At 48.6% G+C, this 20,374-nt stretch overlaps 1 protein-coding gene across 1 annotated transcript in view; it reads right to left on the reverse strand.

Annotated features, from left to right (window-relative positions):
• The window catches only part of LOC142316646 (vomeronasal type-2 receptor 26-like), a 123,051-nt gene that overhangs the window by 11,546 nt on the left and 91,131 nt on the right, over positions 1-20,374 (reverse strand). Inside the window, exon 2 of the mRNA XM_075352637.1 lies at positions 12,269-12,392. Coding sequence (XP_075208752.1) covers positions 12,269-12,392 — 124 coding nt within the window. The remainder of the gene's footprint in view (positions 1-12,268; positions 12,393-20,374) is intronic.

Genomic DNA, 20,374 nt, shown 5'->3' on the forward strand with positions numbered 1-20,374 from the left:
ATGCCTCAAAACTACTGGAACAGCATATCCATCTCATCATACCTCTCCTCTTGCTCTCTTATTGACTGGCTACAATCTGGCTTCTGAGCGCATCACTCTACCGGAACTGCCCTAACTAAAGTCACCAATGACCTACTAACTACCAAAGCCAAGCGACACTACTCTGTCCTCCTCCTCCTGGACCTGTCCTCTGCCTTCTACACTACTCTGTCCTCCTCCTCCTGGACCTGTCCTCTGCCTTCTACACTACTCTGTCCTCCTCCTCCTCCTGGACCTGTCCTCTGCCTTCTACACTACTCTGTCCTCCTCCTCCTGGACCTGTCCTCTGCCTTCTACACTACTCTGTCCTCCTCCTCCTGGACCTGTCCTCTGCCTTCTACACTACTCTATCCTCCTCCTCCTTGACCTGTCCTCTGCCTTCTACACTACTCTGTCCTCCTCCTCCTGGACCTGTCCTCTGCCTTCTACACTACTCTGTCCTCCTCCTCCTGGACCTGTCCTTTGCCTTCTACACTACTCTGTCCTCCTCCTCCTGGACCTGTTCTCTGCCTTCTACACTACTCTGTCCTCCTCCTCCTGGACCTGTCCTCTGCCTTCTACACTACTCTGTCCTCCTCCTCCTGGACCTCTTCTCTGCCTTCTATACTACTCTGTCCTCCTTCTCCTGGACCTGTCCTCTGCCTTCTACACTACTCTATCCTCCTCCTCCTCCTCCTGGACCTGTCCTCTGCCTTCTACACTACTCTGTCCTCCTCCTCCTGGACCTGTCCTCTGCCTTCGACACAGTAGACCATTCCCTCCTACTACAGATTCTCTCCTCTCTGGGCATCACACACTTAGCCCTATCTTGGCTCTCTTCATACCTAACCGACCAAACTTTCAGCGTCTCCCACTCTCACACCACCTCCTCATCTCGCCCCCTATCTGTCGGTGTCCCCCAAGGCTCAGTTCTTGGACCCCTGCTGTTCTTCATCTACACCTTCGGCCTGGGGCAGCTCATAGAGGCCCACGGCTTCCAGTATCCTCTCTACGCTGATGATACTCAGATCTACCTCTCTGGACCTGATATCAGCCGTTACTAACCAGAATCCTTAGTACAATAACCTCCTTAGTACAAGGTCTAGTAGTGCTCCCCCTCTTGTGGGGTCCTGGACCATTTGTGAAAGGTAATTATCTTTCATTGTTATCAAACATCTATTTCCTTTGCTGGAACTGCAAGTTTCTGTTCCCCAATTTATATCAGGATAGGTAAAGTCCCCCATAATAATTACCTCTCCGAGACTCGCTGCTTTATCAATTTGCTTTATGAGGAGATTCTCTACCTCTTCCATAATATTCGGCGTCTTATAACACACCCCTATCAGTATTTTATTATTCCCCCCCCCCCCCCCCCCTTATCTCCACCCATAGGGACTCTACATTCTCAGCACCCTCACATATGTTGTCACGCAGGAGGGGTTAGGGGTAAAAATCTGTAAAATTTGTCAACAATCTCTAAGTAGAAGGCAAAAACTCACACCTATGAGTACTTCCTCCATGAAGTGTCACATGGATATGAATTGATAGCGTGAAGGTGCATTGCTTAGCTTCAGCCACTGTCAATGCAACATGCTTATTTGCCATTCATTGCATGCATTGTTGCAGACTACACACAAGGGGCTGCTGTTTTTTTGCATCTACCTTTGTCTGTTTGGTCACTATAGCAATAGCAAATTGGTCTTCGGGTGTGGACTTGGAGATGCTGTCTATGAACAGAAGGAAAAGCTAAAGGTGTGTGTTACAGCAAGGAGCCACCGCGGAAACACTTTGTTCAATTGTGAGGTGAATTGTATTGCAGTTTGGTGATGAGCACTGTAACGCCAGTGAGCAGCATCCTGTGCCACAGACCAACATTCTTCCGGTGCTGTCTATACTGTTTACCGTAAAAGGAGCGTAAAGTCTGTATTTCTGGCAACTGGACATCACAGTACCCGGGTACGGTAGGCTGTGCCCAGACAGTAATGCGCGCAAGCAACACTTTGTTTTATTAGCACAACACATATCTGTTCTGGGTAAGCTGACTATATAGACAATAAGACTTGCTGCCTCTGCACTGTCAAATTGTCATGTACAGTTTCAATCATAGAGGGACAGCGACACATGTTTGCATTGACTGTTGCTTTTCAAGATTTACATGACTGTGTTGCAGAGCTGTGTGGTTTGCATTCACACTGGTATTGTGACGCCCTGGACCTCCAGGGGTCATGGTACACTAACATACATACACCCCCCTCCCCTGGGTAGGTGACACCAGTCAATCAAATCCTTGTTGACACCCTCCAGGTTTGATGGCCACACCAGGTGGGGCGGAGCCAGGCATTTGACCCCACCCACTGAGGAGTTCACAGGCCTGGAGGCGGGAAAAGTAGACAGTTGAAAGTGGCAAGTAGATTGTGGTAGAGAGTGAAAGTGAGAGGAGTGAAAACTGTTGGTGTCTGGGTTGGAGCCCAGGCACGTTTAGCAAGGTGGTGGTGGCCATCTGCAGGAGTTGGTGTAGGTCAGCAGAACCGTAGGACCGAGGTCGGGCGGTGGCCCGCCGGTACCGAACCGGGGAGCAGATTAAAGACAAGCACCAAGGCAGGGTACTCAGACCCCTGACTAGGCTAGGAGCCGCCGTAAAGGTCAAATTATCTGATTGCGGTCTGGACCTCAGGGGTTCATTCCCACTTAAGTCCCGTCAGAAGGCAACAGCCCAACCCGTCTGGATAAGTGCCACCGTCAAGGGCGAGAGATCCAAGGGCCAGCACCTGCGGGCAAACGGGCTCTCCCGACACGTACACGCTGGGGAGCGGACAACCCGTGGGAAGCCATAGGAATCAAATACACTTACACAGGTGCAGGAAAACGACAGCCACCATCAACCCGTCTGGGGAAAGTGAGAACACCGCAGCCGGCTTTGGGCCCTATCCATCCAGCCATTTGGTTTCCCAGAGACCCTGTCCTTGTGTGTCTGAGTGAGTACAACAGTGCCATCTGGCACCGCACCGCGCTGCATCGCCACATTGCACCAGCGCCCATGATGCCTCCCCGCCTCGGCACCTGCACCTGCACCTATACCTCCTCCCTGCTACCCAACCGGGGCCCTGGGACCAACAGCCCCTACCCACGGAGGGGTCAACACCTTAGCTGCTCTCCGCCATGCGGCACCAGCAATGTGGTTTATTATGCCACTTGTGGGTGCCGCATGGTATATATAGGTCTCACCAGCAGAGAGTTACGCAAACGCGTGAGGGAGCATGTGAGGGACATTGCTGCGGCACAGACGGTGGTTGACACTTCCAGCCTTAAGACCCTCCCACGTCATTTTCGTGCCTTCCATGCATGTGACCCCAAATCCCTGCTTGTTAGGGGTATAGATGTTATTCATGGGGGTGCACGTGGAGGGAATGTACGGAAATTTCTAGCACAACGTGAAACCCGCTGGATTTACACCTTGGGAACAATGTCCCCTAGGGGGTTAAACGAGCATCTTAGCTTTGCACCATTTTTGTGATAATGCATTGTCTCTGTTTTTCCTGTCTCCCTGGTCTTAAGTGCCTCGTTTTTAATTATTTACTTTTCTGTTTTTAATTTTAGCAATAAATTTCTCCTGGCACTTCCTTAGGAGCGCTGAATACCTCTGCATGGCATTCTTTCATATTCTTTATGTTTGGGATCACGGATCTGGACTTATATTCAAGACCACAAGATCGTTTGCATTGCATCTTCCTTCTATGTGATCTATGTTACTCTTTTTTCTCATGCCCCCTCCCTGGTCCCTCCCCTCTGCGTCTGACAGCCGCATTTCCGGGTAACAGCCGGTCTCCTCGGCATCTTTAATCGCCTCTGCGCATGCGCCGGTTATGAGTGACGCGTCCTCATCTCCGCGCATGCGCATACCACTCTGATGGGCGTTGATTGCCGGTGATTCCGGGCCCGGGACTTCCTGTGATGCGGTCTGTGCTGACGCTGTGGGGGGAGTGACCAGGGAGGTATGGCGCCATGCTTAAAAGCATGTTTCATTCACAGCGTGGTCATCCCCCTGATGAAATGATCACACTCATAGGATCGTGAAACGTATACGTCGGGGTCTCCAGGGGGACCTCTTTGCTGCCACTCACTGGCTGTGTGTGCCTTATGGGTATGCTTCCAATCTGGGTTTGCGCCCTCTGTTCTTTGCTATATGCCTGAATTAGGCTCAATGTGGCTGCCACCTTGTTTTGCTATGCAAATGTAATTTTCATGCCTATTATAGCATTTTGCCTGTGCTATCATGGATTATATGTGATGCTGACGCTGCGTTGTTTCATTGTACTTACAATTTATGACTTCTGCCTTACTTATACGCATTAGCACTGTTACATCATTTATTCATGATTCTCCCATGAGCACACGTGTTTCATCACTTTTATCTTTTGCAAATGCTACATGGTAATCTATCATGGGTATTATGTCGATGGCCTTGATTATTCCCGATGCATGATTAAATGGGGGGTACGTTATTCGTACCTATGACATTTTCCTCCGTTTTTTCATTTGCATCTGTCTGTAATTGTACGTGTGTATTTGTCACATATATATAATTTATGTTGCCATCTCAACAGTTACCCATGTCCATTTAATACTCATTATCCCATGGTGGCCCAATGTTTACTTACTGTATGTTGTAACATCATTCATACAATTTTCTGTCACACACATGCCTTTGATGTGGCCGCTTATCCTCTCCTGTGCCAGTCCTGTGCTTCAATAAATTGTTAATTTTGCAATACACTCTGTTTTGTTCTCCTTGTTCTTATATGTCTAGAGTGTGCCATGTAGGAAGGTGTATCATGCTGCCCCTTTCCTACCTATATTGTGTGGCCTTTTGCCTTCTAACACAGTGGTGGGGTCATCGATGGTTATAGTCATTTCTGAACAGATGAGTTTTCAGATTCCGTTTGAAGCTTGCAGGTGTAGCAGATAATCTGACGTGTTGAGGTAGCAAGTTCCAGGAGACAGTAGAAATGATCTGCACAGATCGCCAGAAGCTTTGTGAGTCGGATCCAGGCCTCGATGAAGAAGGTGCTGAGCCTAATCTACAACCTCATTTCCAAACAGTAAATCCTCCTGATGGAGACAATGGGGAACACGATGAGGAGACACAGATACCTGATTGGAACGACAACTTTACTATTCGGTCAGGACAGGGAGAGGCTGTCTCGTAGGATTTAGGAAGAGGGGAATGAAAAGACACAGGGTGATGATGAGGTTGGAGACCCCACTTACTGTCAAACCAAAGTCAGCCAGTCGATGAGGTCAGCAGAGGAGGTGGAGGAGGATGCTACTGACGACGAGTTTACGTTGCGTCTTCCTGGCCAGATACAAAGTACTGGAAGCACGTCAATATCTGAATCCTCGGCCACAACTTGTGTTGGCTATGCAGGTCGCATGGGCTGTAAGCCTTGCCTAGCCTGGGACTTTTTTGACATTGCAAAGTATCAACCAAGTCATGGAATCTGTAAAATTTGTCAACAATCTCTAAGTAGAAGGCAAAAACTCACACCTATGAGTACTTCCTCCATGAAGTGTCACATGGGTATGAATTGATAGCGTGAAGGTGTATTGCTTAGCTTCAGCCACTGTCAATGCAACATGCTTATTTGCCATTCATTGCATGCATTGTTGCAGACTACACACAAGGGGCTGCTGTTTTTTTGCATCTACCTTTGTCTGTTTGGTCACTATAGCAATAGCAAATTGGTCTTCGGGTGTGGACTTGGAGATGCTGTCTATGAACAGAAGGAAAAGCTAAAGGTGTGTGTTACAGCAAGGAGCCACCGCGGAAACACTTTGTTCAATTGTGAGGTGAATTGTATTGCAGTTTGGTGAGGAGCACCGTAAAGCCAGTGAGCAGCATCCTGTGCCACAGACCAACATTCTTCCGGTGCTGTCTATACTGTTTACCGTAAAAGGAGCGTAAAGTCTGTATTTCTGGCAACTGGACATCACAGTACCCGGGTACGGTAGGCTGTGCCCAGACAGTAATGCGCGCAAGCAACACTTTGTTTTATTAGCACAACACATATCTGTTCTGGGTAAGCTGACTATATAGACAATAAGACTTGCTGCCTCTGCACTGTCAAATTGTCATGTACAGTTTCAATCATAGAGGGACAGCGACACATGTTTGCATTGACTGTTGCTTTTCAAGATTTACATGACTGTGTTGCAGAGCTGTGTGGTTTGCATTCACACTGGTATTGTGACGCCCTGGACCTCCAGGGGTCATGGTACACTAACATACATACACCCCCCTCCCCTGGGTAGGTGACACCAGTCAATCAAATCCTTGTTGCCACCCTCCAGGTTTGATGGCCACACCAGGTGGGGCGGAGCCAGGCATTTGACCCCACCCACTGAGGAGTTCACAGGCCTGGAGGCGGGAAAAGTAGACAGTTGAAAGTGGCAAGTAGATTGTGGTAGAGAGTGAAAGTGAGAGGAGTGAAAACTGTTGGTGTCTGGGTTGGAGCCCAGGCACGTTTAGCAAGGTGGTGGTGGCCATCTGCAGGAGTTGGTGTAGGTCAGCAGAACCGTAGGACCGAGGTCGGGCGGTGGCCCGCCGGTACCGAACCGGGGAGCAGATTAAAGACAAGCACCAAGGCAGGGTACTCAGACCCCTGACTAGGCTAGGAGCCGCCGTAAAGGTCAAATTATCTGATTGCGGTCTGGACCTCAGGGGTTCATTCCCACTTAAGTCCCGTCAGAAGGCAACAGCCCAACCCGTCCGGATAAGTGCCACCGTCAAGGGCGAGAGATCCAAGGGCCAGCACCTGCGGGCAAACGGGCTCTCCCGACACGTACACGCTGGGGAGCGGACAACCCGTGGGAAGCCATAGGAATCAAATACACTTACACAGGTGCAGGAAAACGACAGCCACCATCAACCCGTCTGGGGAAAGTGAGAACACCGCAGTCGGCTTTGGGCCCTATCCATCCAGCCGTTTGGTTTCCCAGAGACCCTGTCCTTGTGTGTCTGAGTGAGTACAACAGTGCCATCCGGCACCGCACCGCGCTGCATCGCCACATTGCACCAGCGCCCATGATGTCTCCCCGCCTCGGCACCTGCACCTGCACCTATACCTCCTCCCTGCTACCCAACCGGGTCCCTGGGACCAACAGCCCCTACCCACGGAGGGGTCAACACCTTAGCTGCTCTCCGCCATCGCTCCTGGGATCCCCCGTCACCAGCATCGGTGGTGCCCACCATCACCACAACCCGTGGGTGGAGTCACAACCGACATCCCAAATACCCACCAAAAACCTCCCCTTTTCACTCGTGGGCGAGGAGGCGCTGCTCAAGCCCCAGGTCCACCCCTACGCTCGAGCCACCGAGGAGCAAAAGCACCGGTCCCGAGCGCCAGCGATTCAAGATGAGCGGCGTTCCCACCCCTCCGCCCGCAACAGTATCATCTGCCTTATGTGTGAGGCTTCAGCTAACAAGGGTATTCAGGGGGGGAAATGGGTTTTGTGTATGTTTAGGTACAGTTAGGTCCAGAAATATTTGGACAGTGACACAAGTTTTGTTATTTTAGCTGTTTACAAAAACATGTTCAGAAATACAATTATATATATAATATGGGCTGAAAGTGCACACTCCCAGCTGCAATATGAGAGTTTTCACATCCAAATCAGAGAAAGGGTTTAGGAATCATAGCTCTGTAATGCATAGCCTCCTCTTTTTAAAGGGACCAAAAGTAATTGGACAAGGAACTCTAAGGGCTGCAATTAACTCTGAAGGCGTCTCCCTCGTTAACCTGTAATCAATGAAGTAGTTAAAAGGTCTGGGGTTGATTACAGGTGTGTGGTTTTGCATTTGGAAGCTGTTGCTGTGACCAGACAACATGCGGTCTAAGGAACTCTCAATTGAGGTGAAGCAGAACATCCTGAGGCTGAAAAAAAAGAAAAAATCTATCAGAGAGATAGCAGACATGCTTGGAGTAGCAAAATCAACAGTCGGGTACATTCTGAGAAAAAAGGAATTGACTGGTGAGCTTGGGAACTCAAAAAGGCCTGGGCGTCCACGGATGACAACAGTGGTGGATGATCGCCGCATACTTTCTTTGGTGAAGAAGAACCCGTTCACAATATCAACTGAAGTCCAGAACACTCTCAGTGAAGTAGGTGTATCTGTCTCTAAGTCAACAGTAAAGAGAAGACTCCATGAAAGTAAATACAAAGGGTTCACATCTAGATGCAAACCATTCATCAATTCCAAAAATAGACAGGCCAGAGTTACATTTGCTGAAAAACACCTCATGAAGCCAGCTCAGTTCTGGAAAAGTATTCTATGGACAGATGAGACCAAGATCAACCTGTACCAGAATGATGGGAAGAAAAAAGTTTGGAGAAGAAAGGGAACGGCACATGATCCAAGGCACACCACATCCTCTGTAAAACATGGTGGAGGCAACGTGATGGCATGGGCATGCATGGCTTTCAATGGCACTGGGTCACTTGTGTTTATTGATGACATAACAGCAGACAAGAGTAGCCGGATGAATTCTGAAGTGTACCGGGATATACTTTCAGCCCAGATCCAGCCAAATGCCGCAAAGTTGATCGGACGGCGCTTCATAGTACAGATGGACAATGACCCCAAGCATACAGCCAAAGCTACCCAGGAGTTCATGAGTGCAAAAAAGTGGAACATTCTGCAATGGCCAAGTCAATCACCAGATCTTAACCCAATTGAGCATGCATTTCACTTGCTCAAATCTAGACTTAAGACGGAAAGACCCACAAACAAACAAGACCTGAAGGCTGCTGCTGTAAAGGCCTGGCAAAGCATTAAGAAGGAGGAAACCCAGCATTTGGTGATGTCCATGGGTTCCAGACTAAAGGCAGTGATTGCCTCCAAAGGATTCGCAACAAAATATTGAAAATAAAAATATTTTGTTTGGGTTTGGTTTATTTGTCCAATTACTTTTGACCTCCTAAAATGTGGAGTGTTTGTAAAGAAATGTGTACAATTCCTACAATTTCTATCAGATATTTTTGTTCAAACCTTCAAATTAAACGTTACAATCTGCACTTGAATTCTGTTGTAGAGGTTTCATTTCAAATCCAATGTGGTGGCATGCAGAGCCCAACTCGCCAAAATTGTGTCACTGTCCAAATATTTCTGGACCTAACTGTACATAACTTGGAAGCTCTTGTGATGCGCCACTGGTAAGTGTTGTTCGCACACACACACGCACACACACACAATTACTGCTGCTACGCAGGAGGATTAGCAGGTAGTAGGCAACTGAATAGATTGTTCTATTATTTCAATTTTATGCATGGTTCTTATTGTTTTTTTTGGGAAAGTTAAACAATCATTTATGAACCCAACTGCCTAGAGTGCATTTCCTGGTGCGTGGTTTTGCTGCATACTGGGGAGCCCACTCTGTACATGACTTAAAATGAAGCATAAGTCGCAATGGGAATTTCACTGTGCTACAATGCGGCCTAGCGTGCTTGTGCAACCACCGCCTGCCCCATCAAGTGCATCTGCGTGCTCTTCATCCTCTGTGACTGTGGGGACAGCAGTCACACATGCTTTTTCACGCTGAACTTCCACCCCTTTACCCGTAAGTGGGAGTGTGATTGGCAGGTCGTCACTTGTTTTGGAAGTGGAAACAGATGGTATTGTTGAGCTGTCAGACATCAAAAGAACCACCATTGGATGAAGGCAACATTATATCCACGCCTGCACCTTCGTCACAGATTGCCTGGACTACCTGCATTTAATAATTGCGTTCCAGAAATGGAAAGGAGTGTAGAATGCACATGTGTTGTACCTTGCTTGGCAACAAAGGAACACTAACTTAGTATTCCAGACAATTTTAGGATGGCAGAAAAAGAGTCAGCTCTTTGTGCAAATTAAATAGCGTGGCAAAAGTGGGCAGGTGGGTACAGGGGCCGTGTTCTGTGTGTACCAGGACAGTAAAAAAAGCCTCACTTTCTATCCCTCCTAATGATCAAATGCAGCAAGGAATTCCCTGAGTTTGCTATAAAAATAGCGTAGCAAAATGTGCAGGAGGGTAGAATGCAGAGGTGGTGGGACTTGTTTGGCACCAGTGGGACACTAATGGAGTATAGCAGCCAATTTTGGGATGCCACTAAGTTTCAGCAGTGTTTGCTATTAAAATAGCGTGGCAAAATGGGCATGAGGGTAGAATGTAGAGGTGGTGGAACTTGCTTGGCACCAGTGGGACACTAATTTAGTATAGCAGACACTTTTGGGATGCCACTAAGTTTCAGCACTGTTTGCTATAAAAATAGCATGGCAAAAGTGGGCAGGTGGGTACAGTGACCAGGTTTTGTGGGTACCAGGACAGGAAAGGAAGCCTCACTTTCTATCCCTCCTAATGATGAAATGCAGCAAGGAATTTCCTGAGCTTAGGTACACAGACGCTGGTATCTGAAGCTGTATACAGCATTTCCACGGACCTGACTGTCACCTGTGGCTCTGAGCGCCTGGAAATCAGTCCTGAAAAGGGCTGAAATAAACTTCTGTGTCCCTAATCTGTACAGCGCTGTGTGTGTAGCGTACACAGCAGGAGCGGCGACAGGAGCTGCGTGAGCTATGACTGTCACCTACACGCAGAAAGCAGATAATGGCGGCGTGAGGGAAAAATGGCCGTATTTATAATGCAAGGACATGTGACATGGACAGCCTAAGACACATGCCCTTGCTTGTCTGACAAAAAGTCCACTTAGCTGTGTGTGTGTGTGTCTGGGATTGGCTGACATCCTGGCCCGCCCCACTACACACGCACTTAGGAAAAAAAAAATGGCATTCTCTAAGCACCACAGATCTAACCGCGTCCCCCCGGCACACTGTATGCTGAAATTTGATAATAATGTGAATCACAGAGTGATTCACACTATTACAGTGAAAAGCTAGCTAGTAACTAGCTAGGCTTTTTGCTGATCGAACCGTTATCGAACGTAACTCGAGCTGTCGAGCTTTCAGCTAAAAGCTCGCATTCGCGTTCGATCTCGAGCACCCCCCAAAATCACTCAAACATGAAATTGGCGGACCTCGAACCTCGAACATCTCTAGTCATGAAACCGGACAGGGCCACCCGTGACATTCCTTGACTCTTCACCGGCCCAGCGATGAGTATTACCCCAAGGCCCTGTGGGGTGCTCCATACCCACTGTCACAATTCAACTCTGCTCAATGGTTCCACCACATGGCTGCTCCCCTCCTGTGTGACTTTCATACTTTCATATGACAATTAGCTTTTCTTTCTACATTTTTCATTGAACATTGAGAGAATTATTAAGAGAAGTTTGTCGTCACATGACTGTAAGGGGTACTTTGCACACTGCGACATCGCAGGTGCGATGTCGGTGGGGTCAAATTGAAAGTGACGCACATCCGGCATCGCATGCGACATCGTAGTGTGTAAAGCCTAGATGATACGATTAACGAGCGCAAAAACGTCGTAATCGTATCATCGGTGTAGCGTCGGCGTAATCCATAATTATGCTGACACGACGGTCCGATGTTGTTCCTCGTTCCTGCGGCAGCACACATCGCTGTGTGTGAAGTCACAGGAGCGGGGAACATCTCCTACCTGCGTCATCGCGGCTCCCGTAGGATATGCGGAAGGAAGGAGGTGGGCGCTCCTATTGGCCGCCTGCCGTGTGACGTCGCAGTGACGCCACACGACCCACCCCCTTAATAAGGAGGCGGGTCGCTGGCCAGAGCGATGTCGCAGGACAGGTGAGTCCATGTGAATCTGCCGTAGCGATAATGTTTGCTACGGCAGCTATCACAAGGATATCGCAGCTGCGACGGGGGCGGGTACTATCGCGCTCGGCATCGCAGCATCGGCTTGCGATGTCGTAGTGTGCAAAGTACCCCTAAGTGTGCAAATCACATATGAATGATTGGTCACATGACGACCACCCAAACTGCTGGGTTAGGGGGGCATCAAACTGAATTCTTGCCCTGGGTGCTGGAAAGCCTAGATACACCCCTGCCCTCACTCTGCTGTCTGAGTAGTGTTCTGTCCATGATGGAGTGTGAGCGCTCACTGGGATGAGCCCTGCTCTGAAGACAGCCAGCAGATGAGACCACCCACTGACCCTCCTGTCTCCACAGAAGTGAAGAAGCATCTTATGTAGCAACGAGTCTGTGACTGAGCAGATACTTTTTTTTTTAGTTTCTGCTAAAAAAAAAAAACCATGTACAGCTTCTTACTGTACCTACCGGTCATATTGGAGATCTCTCCTTCTGAACACAGGACGCAGTTGTAGCAGCAGGGATGAATTGTCCGTCCTGCCTTTCTCCAGCTTCCAGGTGAACATGGATCTGAGCAGCGGGACACCGGCATCTGAAGGAAAAGATGAGAACTACTGTGTTTTTCCAAAAATAAGTCTTTCCCAAAAATAAGCCCTAGCAGAAGTTTTCAGCATTTTTGGTGTAAAGGCTACTTTTCATGCTGCGACATCGTAAGCGATCTCATTAGCGATGTGAAATTCTAGATCGCAAGTGCGATCTTTTGAGATTGCACATGCGTAAAATGAGCCATGTGCGATCCTAAAGATCGCACTTGCGATCTACAATTTCACATCGCTAATGACATCGCTAGCGATGTCGCAGCATGAAAAGTAGCCTTAAGGCTTAAAAATAGGCCCAACCCTGAAAATAAGCCCTAGTCGCGGTTCAATAATAAAGTGTGCACGCTGCTGAAAAGAAATTACAGAATACTGCAGGACACTTCAATAAAGAAAGCAGACACCCCCAAAAGAGAGAAGAAAGACGATAGAAGACCCCCAATCACACTCACCAGATGCTGAACAGTAGGATCTGCAGTGGAACGTACACCCACACACATCAGATCGCACACCCACACACATCACATCACACACCCACACACATCAGATCACACACCCACACACATCAGATCCCACACCCACACACATCAGATCGCACACCCACTCACAACAGATCACACACCCACACACATCAGATCACACACCCACACACATCACATCACACACCCACACACATCAGATCACACACCTATACACACATCAGATCGCACACCCACACACATCAGATCACACACCCACACACATCAGATCACACACCTATACACACATCAGATCGCACACCCACACACATCAGATCACACACCCACACACAACAGATCACACACCCACACACATCAGATCACACACCCACACACATCACATCACACACCCACACACATCAGATCACACACCTATACACACATCAGATCGCACACCCACACACATCAGATCACACACCCATACACATCAGATCACACACCCACACACATCAGATCACACACCCACACACATCAGATCACACACCTATACACACATCAGATCACACATACAATCAGATTGCACACCCACACACATCAGATCGCACACTCACACACATCAGATCGCACACCCACACACATCAGATCACACACCCACACACATCAGATCACACACCCACATACATCAGATCACACACCCACACACATCAGATCACACACCCATACACATCAGATCACACACCCACACACATCAGATCACACACCCACACACATCAGATCACACACCCACACACATCAGATCACACACCCACACACATCAGATCACACACCCACACACATCAGATCACACACCCACACACATCAGATCGCACACCCACACACATCAGATCACACACCCACACACATCAGATCACACACCCATACACATCAGATCACACACCCATACACATCAGATCGCACACCCACACACATCAGATCGCACACCCACACACATCAGATCACACACCCACACACATCAGATCGCACACCCACACACATCAGATCACACACCCATACACATCAGATCACACACCCACACACATCAGATCACACACCCACACACATCAGATCACACACCCACACACATCAGATCGCACACCCACACACATCAGATCACACACCCACACACATCAGATCGCACACCCACACACATCAGATCGCACACCCACACACATCAGATCACACACCCACACACATCAGATCGCACACCCACACACATCAGATCACACACCCATACACATCAGATCACACACCCACACACATCAGATCACACACCCACACACATCAGATCACACACCCACACACATCAGATCACACATACAATCAGATTGCACACCCACACACATCAGATCACACACCCACACACATCAGATCGCACACCCACACACATCACATCACACATACAATCAGATTGCACTCCCACACACATCAGATCACACACCCACACACATCAGATCGCACACCCACACACATCACATCACACACCCACACATATCAGATCGCACACCCACACACATCACATCACACACCCACACATATCAGATCACACACCCACACACATCAGATCACACACCCACACACATCAGATCGCACACCCACACACATCAGATCACACACCCACACACATCAGATCGCACACCCACACACATCAGATCACACACCCACACACATCAGATCGCACACCCACACACATCAGATCGCACACCCACACACATCAGATCACACACCCACACACATCATATCGCACACCTATACACACATCAGATCACACATACAATCAGATTGCACACCCACACACATCAGATCGCACACCCACACACATCAGATCGCACACCCACACACATCAGATCGCACACCCACACACATCAGATCACACACCCACACACATCATATCGCACACCTATACACACATCAGATCACACATACAATCAGATTGCACACCCACACACATCAGATCGCACACCCACACACATCAGATCGCACACCCACACACATCAGATCACACACCCACACACATCAGATCGCACACCCACACACATCAGATCGCACACCCACACACATCAGATCGCACACCCACACACATCAGATCGCACACCTATACACACATCAGATCACACATACAATCAGATTGCACACCCACACACATCAGATTGCACACCCACACACATCAGATCACACACCCACACACATCAGATCACACACCCACACACATCAGATCACACACCCACACACATCAGATCGCACACCCACACATATCAGATCACACACCCACACATCAGATCGCACACCCACACACATCAGATCACACACCTATACACACATCAGATCACACATACAATCAGATTGCACACCCACACACATCAGATTGCACACCCACACACATCAGATCGCACACCCACACACATCAGATCACACACCCACACACATCAGATCACACACCCACATATATCAGATCACACACCCACACACAATCAGATCGCGCACCCACAGACAATATATTGCACAACCACACACATCAGATCACACCCACATCAGATCACACATACACATCAAATCACACACTCATACACATCAGATCACACATATCTACATTAGATCGCACACATACACATCAGGTCCCACACACAATAACACATCAGATAGCACACACTCACCACATCCAGTGATACCGATAACTTCTGGCTAGTAGGTGAACCTGGGACACAGTACAGTGGAGCTCGAGGACCTGCGGGGGAATGCATGGCGGATCCAAGGTGGTACATAGAGGACCTGCGGTGGACCACCCCAGGTACTCTCTGCATTCCACTGCAGGTCCTCTATGCGTTCCACTGCAGATTCTTTATGCATTCCACCACAGCTCCTCACACTCCACTGCCATGCATCCCATCTTCCCTTGCTGGCTGATAGCAATCAGTATTGCCAGATGTGTGATTGTAGCTGTGATCTGATGTGTGTGTGTGACGCCCTGGCCTATCAGGTCGTCACAGGGTATTGTGCATTCTTCCCTTCTGCACAGTATCCACCTCCTCCTTGGTTACGGGTCCCTGACTTTTGGTGTTGCCAAGAACAAGCTAATCAAAATCCTAGGAACACTCTGCACCACAACCATTAGACACACCAGTGGACGGCATGAGTGGAATAGGGTCGCCCACTTGGGGTGTTGGTAAGGGTGGTGAGGATATCAGGAGACAGTGAGTTGAGCAGTGACTTTCGAGAGGAGAGGTCAGGAGCTGGGCTCCTTGGAATTACTAGGTGGCAGATGTTGGTCTGGGCCTGGTAGGAGCTGGACCCCGGTCGCAGGGGATCATGACAAGGTGCACGGAACTGTCGAGGAGGACAGCCATCGGCCTTGTGCCATCACCGGGCAGGGGCCAGGGCATGACGGGGAACATGTATCCTGGGTCAGGAAGTAGCTTCAGGTGTCCTGACAATTTACCCAACGAGGACGGAGCCTTCAAGATCCATTCTCCACCCGCTCCAAAATCGGGGTACTAGCGCAACGAGGGGGATAGGACTTTCCCACTATATGGTCCAGAAAATCCCAAGCGTGAACCCTGAGAGCAAGCTCACCCAGTTAGCCATACTGGTGAGCGGGACCAGACCAGTTTTATACTCAAGGGACCAATCAGAAAAACTAGGTGCCAAGGAAAAAGGTCACAGACTAACAGGCAACACCAATGGGCACGGGATCCAGGCGTTCTCCCTCCCAGCGGCAGCGGTGTCAAGAACTTTGGTTTACCACAGTTGTCGGTGTCAGCGTTATTGGACTGAGTGAGTTACCCTTACCATCCCAACGGCACCTCCCCGTTGCCCTCATTGAGTCCCGGGGCATTCCCCCTACTCGTGGAGGGGTTAAACACCTGGCCCACACCATCACCATGGGGTACTGCCAACTGCAGCAGTGGTACTCTACCTTACCACACACTACGGGTGGTGTCACGAACTTCAAACATAACCCCCCCGTGTAAATATCCCCCCTTTATTCCAAGTGGGTGCGCGATCCCGTCCCCACGGGTCCGGAGATCCCTCAAGGCACTGCGGATTCGGATCCAAGCAGCCCGGCTGCTGACGCGGTAGCGGCATATGTGTATGCGTGTGTTTGCGATCTGATGTATGTGAGTATGTTGGCGAGAAACAGGGGAATGTGAAGCATTCCTGCTGGGAGCACCCGCCGAAGATCGCAGCAGGAGCTGGGAGGCACGCAGATGTCCAAGGTCTGGTAAGTATGATTCTCCTGGGAAGGGGGGGTGGATCTGCTTTTATGGGGGGCTAAGCTTAGCCCCTACCATGTTTCTCCAATAGTAAGCCCTCTCTGGAATATAAGCCCTAGCGCTTTTTTGGGGGAAAAAAATAATATAAGAGAGTGTTTCATTTTTTTTTTACAAACAGTAGTGATGAGCGAGCAGTAAAATTCTCGGGTACTCATTACTCAAATCCAGCAGGCCAGGCGCTCTGATGGGCTCGACTAGACTAGAGTAATGAGTATAGTGGAAGTCAATGGGGAACTTGAGCATTTATCAGACAGACCCCCAGGAGGTCTCAGGGGGGCCGGGAAATCACTAAAATGGATGGAGACAGTGTGAAAATGTAATGAGAACAAAATGGGGAAGATGCCTGGACACATCTCTGACACCCAGGTCGCTGCTGGGAAATGTTGTCAGAGTATTACTAGGGATGAGTGAATGTATTCGCCACTATTCGGTATCCGACGGAAAACAGCCTATTCGCACCATTCAGTGAACAACTAATAAACAACATCCGCTCTAATACTTCCATTTTCATTTCTGACTTCCTGGCGCCTTTTTCCAGCCAATGAACACATCTGACGTTGCTTGCCCTCACAGTAACGCCACAGCCATCTTTGTTGTGGTGATACTGTGATTGGCCTGGCCGCACAGCGTCATAGGGGCTATATAAGGCTGCCGCCATTTTGTGAACACACAGTGATAAGGAGCTGGTGGTGTAGATACACTGTATTGTGTGTGGCAGAGCGTTCATAGATCCAACTAATAAATAGTCCTTCTAAGGGCTGAAGACAGTGTCCAGTAGCTGCTAGCAGTTCTATAAATCTCCAGCTATAGGGCCAGTGACAGTGCAGTGCCTTGTGATAGCATTCCAGAGAGGCCGTACTGGGCCCTGCCTTAAAAGGGAGGCCAACATGACTGGGTTAGGACAGGAATTAAATTGGGAACAAGTGATTGTGGTTAGGCAAGGGTTAAAGATATTTAGAGGGTGCGGAAATAAGGGATTTGAAATAGCATTGGGGGCGTAGTCAAGAGGAGGAGGGAATATTAGGGGATTTATAAGGATTTGTCAGTTAGTGGGGTCATCCATTTTAGGCACAGAAACAGAGCAATCTCCCACCCACCCTCCCTATTTTTGGAAAATTCATCATGTTTACGTTAATTTAAAAAAAAAAAATCCATTAGATCAGTAACGGTTTATCAGTTATTTTACAAGTATTGGCCATTAAGTAACTCTGTAGTTTTTCATAGCAGCATGTCGCAGGGGAAGAGGGTCCTCGAAGTTGGAATTTGCAAAATCAGATTTTTTTTTTTAACTCCTTGGCATGTTATGCACTATTGCAAATTTTCCCAATTTTTTTTTCAAAAGCAGTTGGAAGTGCCTTCTGATGCTGTGCTCCACGGTGTGTTACACATGGCCCCCTGCGGAATCAGACTTTTTTTTAACTCCTTGGCATGTTATGCACTGTTGCAAATCCTCCCAATTTAAAAAAAAAGCAGTTGGGAGTACCTTCTGATGCTGTGCTCCATTGTGTCTGAACCATTACCCCCTGGGGAATTTTGAAGTTTTTTTAAACTGATTTTTTTTAAATCCTCGGTGTTAGCTAGTGGAATAAAGCCTGAGTTCCAGAGTGAAACAACTGCCACTTCCACGGTGCTGCATGCTTCACAAACTGCGGTCTAGGAAGCAGGCGATGATGCCTCCTGCTCCCAACCTGCTTTTAGCCAGATGCAATCATCATCAGCGACATCAGCTTCGATGTCCCAGCGTGGCATTCATTTGTCCATAAAACATGCATTACTGAATAATTATTATTATTAGTGATGAGCGAGTACTAAAAAGCTCGGGTGCTCGAGGCTCGGGCCGAGCATCCCAAGATACTCGTGTACTCGGCCCGAGCACCGAGCCCAATGTTATCCTATGGGAGACCCGAGTATTTTTATGAAATGACCCCCGGCAGCATGTAGAAACCCTAAAAATGTCACAAAAGTCTCAGAAGACTGCTCAAATGACATGGCAACAGCATGGGGAAGACCCCTTGAAGCATTTATCACTCAAAAGTCACAGCTGTGAACAATTTTGTCCGCGTTTTACGCCATTTTTACGGACTCACCAGAAAACCTTCAAAATGACACCAAAATGAATTTTCATGGCGGAAATGTTAAGGGCACATACCCAATAGTGAGATAGAGCTGGTGTATGTTACTTTTGGAGATTACATGAAAGATTTTAAGTGAAAACATTTTGTGGCACTCCGATGTCCCTGAGAAGAGACGTACATGAAGGCCTCTTGAGTCTAATGTGCCCATTTTGAGGAAGTGGGTCTATTGTAGTATAGCCCTTTGGCAGGGCAGCCAAAAATTGGGAGGCTCCACGTTGTCCCTGGATAGAGACGTGCATGAGGGCCTCAAAACATTGTTCCCATTGCAAAGGAGCGGGTCTCCTGTCGTTGTAATGTCCATTCTGAAAGAATGGGCGAAAAAATTTACCACTGGGGGTATACCTGAAACAAAGGCCTAACTATTGTAACGGTTATCATGGTGGCGCATGAGGAGAAGGAGGAGCAGTCCAGCAATTATCCAAAGTCCAGAAGTGTGTACCCATGGGTGAGTGGAGGTACATGGCAAATTCCCGTTTCAAACTTTAAATTCCGTTCTCATTTGCTGGTGGTGTGGTGAAGTCTGGCCCAATCCAACCCTTGTTCATCTTGATCAGAGTCAGCCTGTCAGCATTTTCAGTTGACAGGCGGGTGCGTTTATCTGTAATGATTCCACCTGCGGCACTAAAAACACGCTCTGACAAAACGCTAGCGGCAGGGCAGGACAGGACTTCCAAGGCGTAGAGAGCCAATTCATGCCACGTGTCCACCTTGGATACCCAATAATTGTAAGGCACAGAGGAATGTCGGAGTACAGTTGTTCGATCTGCAAGGTACTCCTTGAGCATCTGGGCAAACTTAGGATTTCTTGTGGCACTACCCCGCACCTCAGGGGCTGTGGTACATGAGGGGCTGAGAAAACTGTCCCACATCTTAAAGACTGTTCCCCTACCTCTGGCGGATTGGACTTGTGCCTCTCTCGGCTGTACGCCTTGGTTGTCCACTGATTCCTGACCTATGCCGCTAGCGTTTTGTGAGGGGAATGCTTTGCCTACTTCCGTGACTATGGCCTTCCGGAACTGCTGCATTTTGGTTGACCTCTCCGCCTCGGGAATAAGAGACATAAAGTTCTCCTTGTAGC

Source organism: Anomaloglossus baeobatrachus, chromosome 1 (assembly GCF_048569485.1).
Source record: "Anomaloglossus baeobatrachus isolate aAnoBae1 chromosome 1, aAnoBae1.hap1, whole genome shotgun sequence".
NCBI classification, from domain to species: Eukaryota; Metazoa; Chordata; class Amphibia; order Anura; family Aromobatidae; genus Anomaloglossus; species Anomaloglossus baeobatrachus.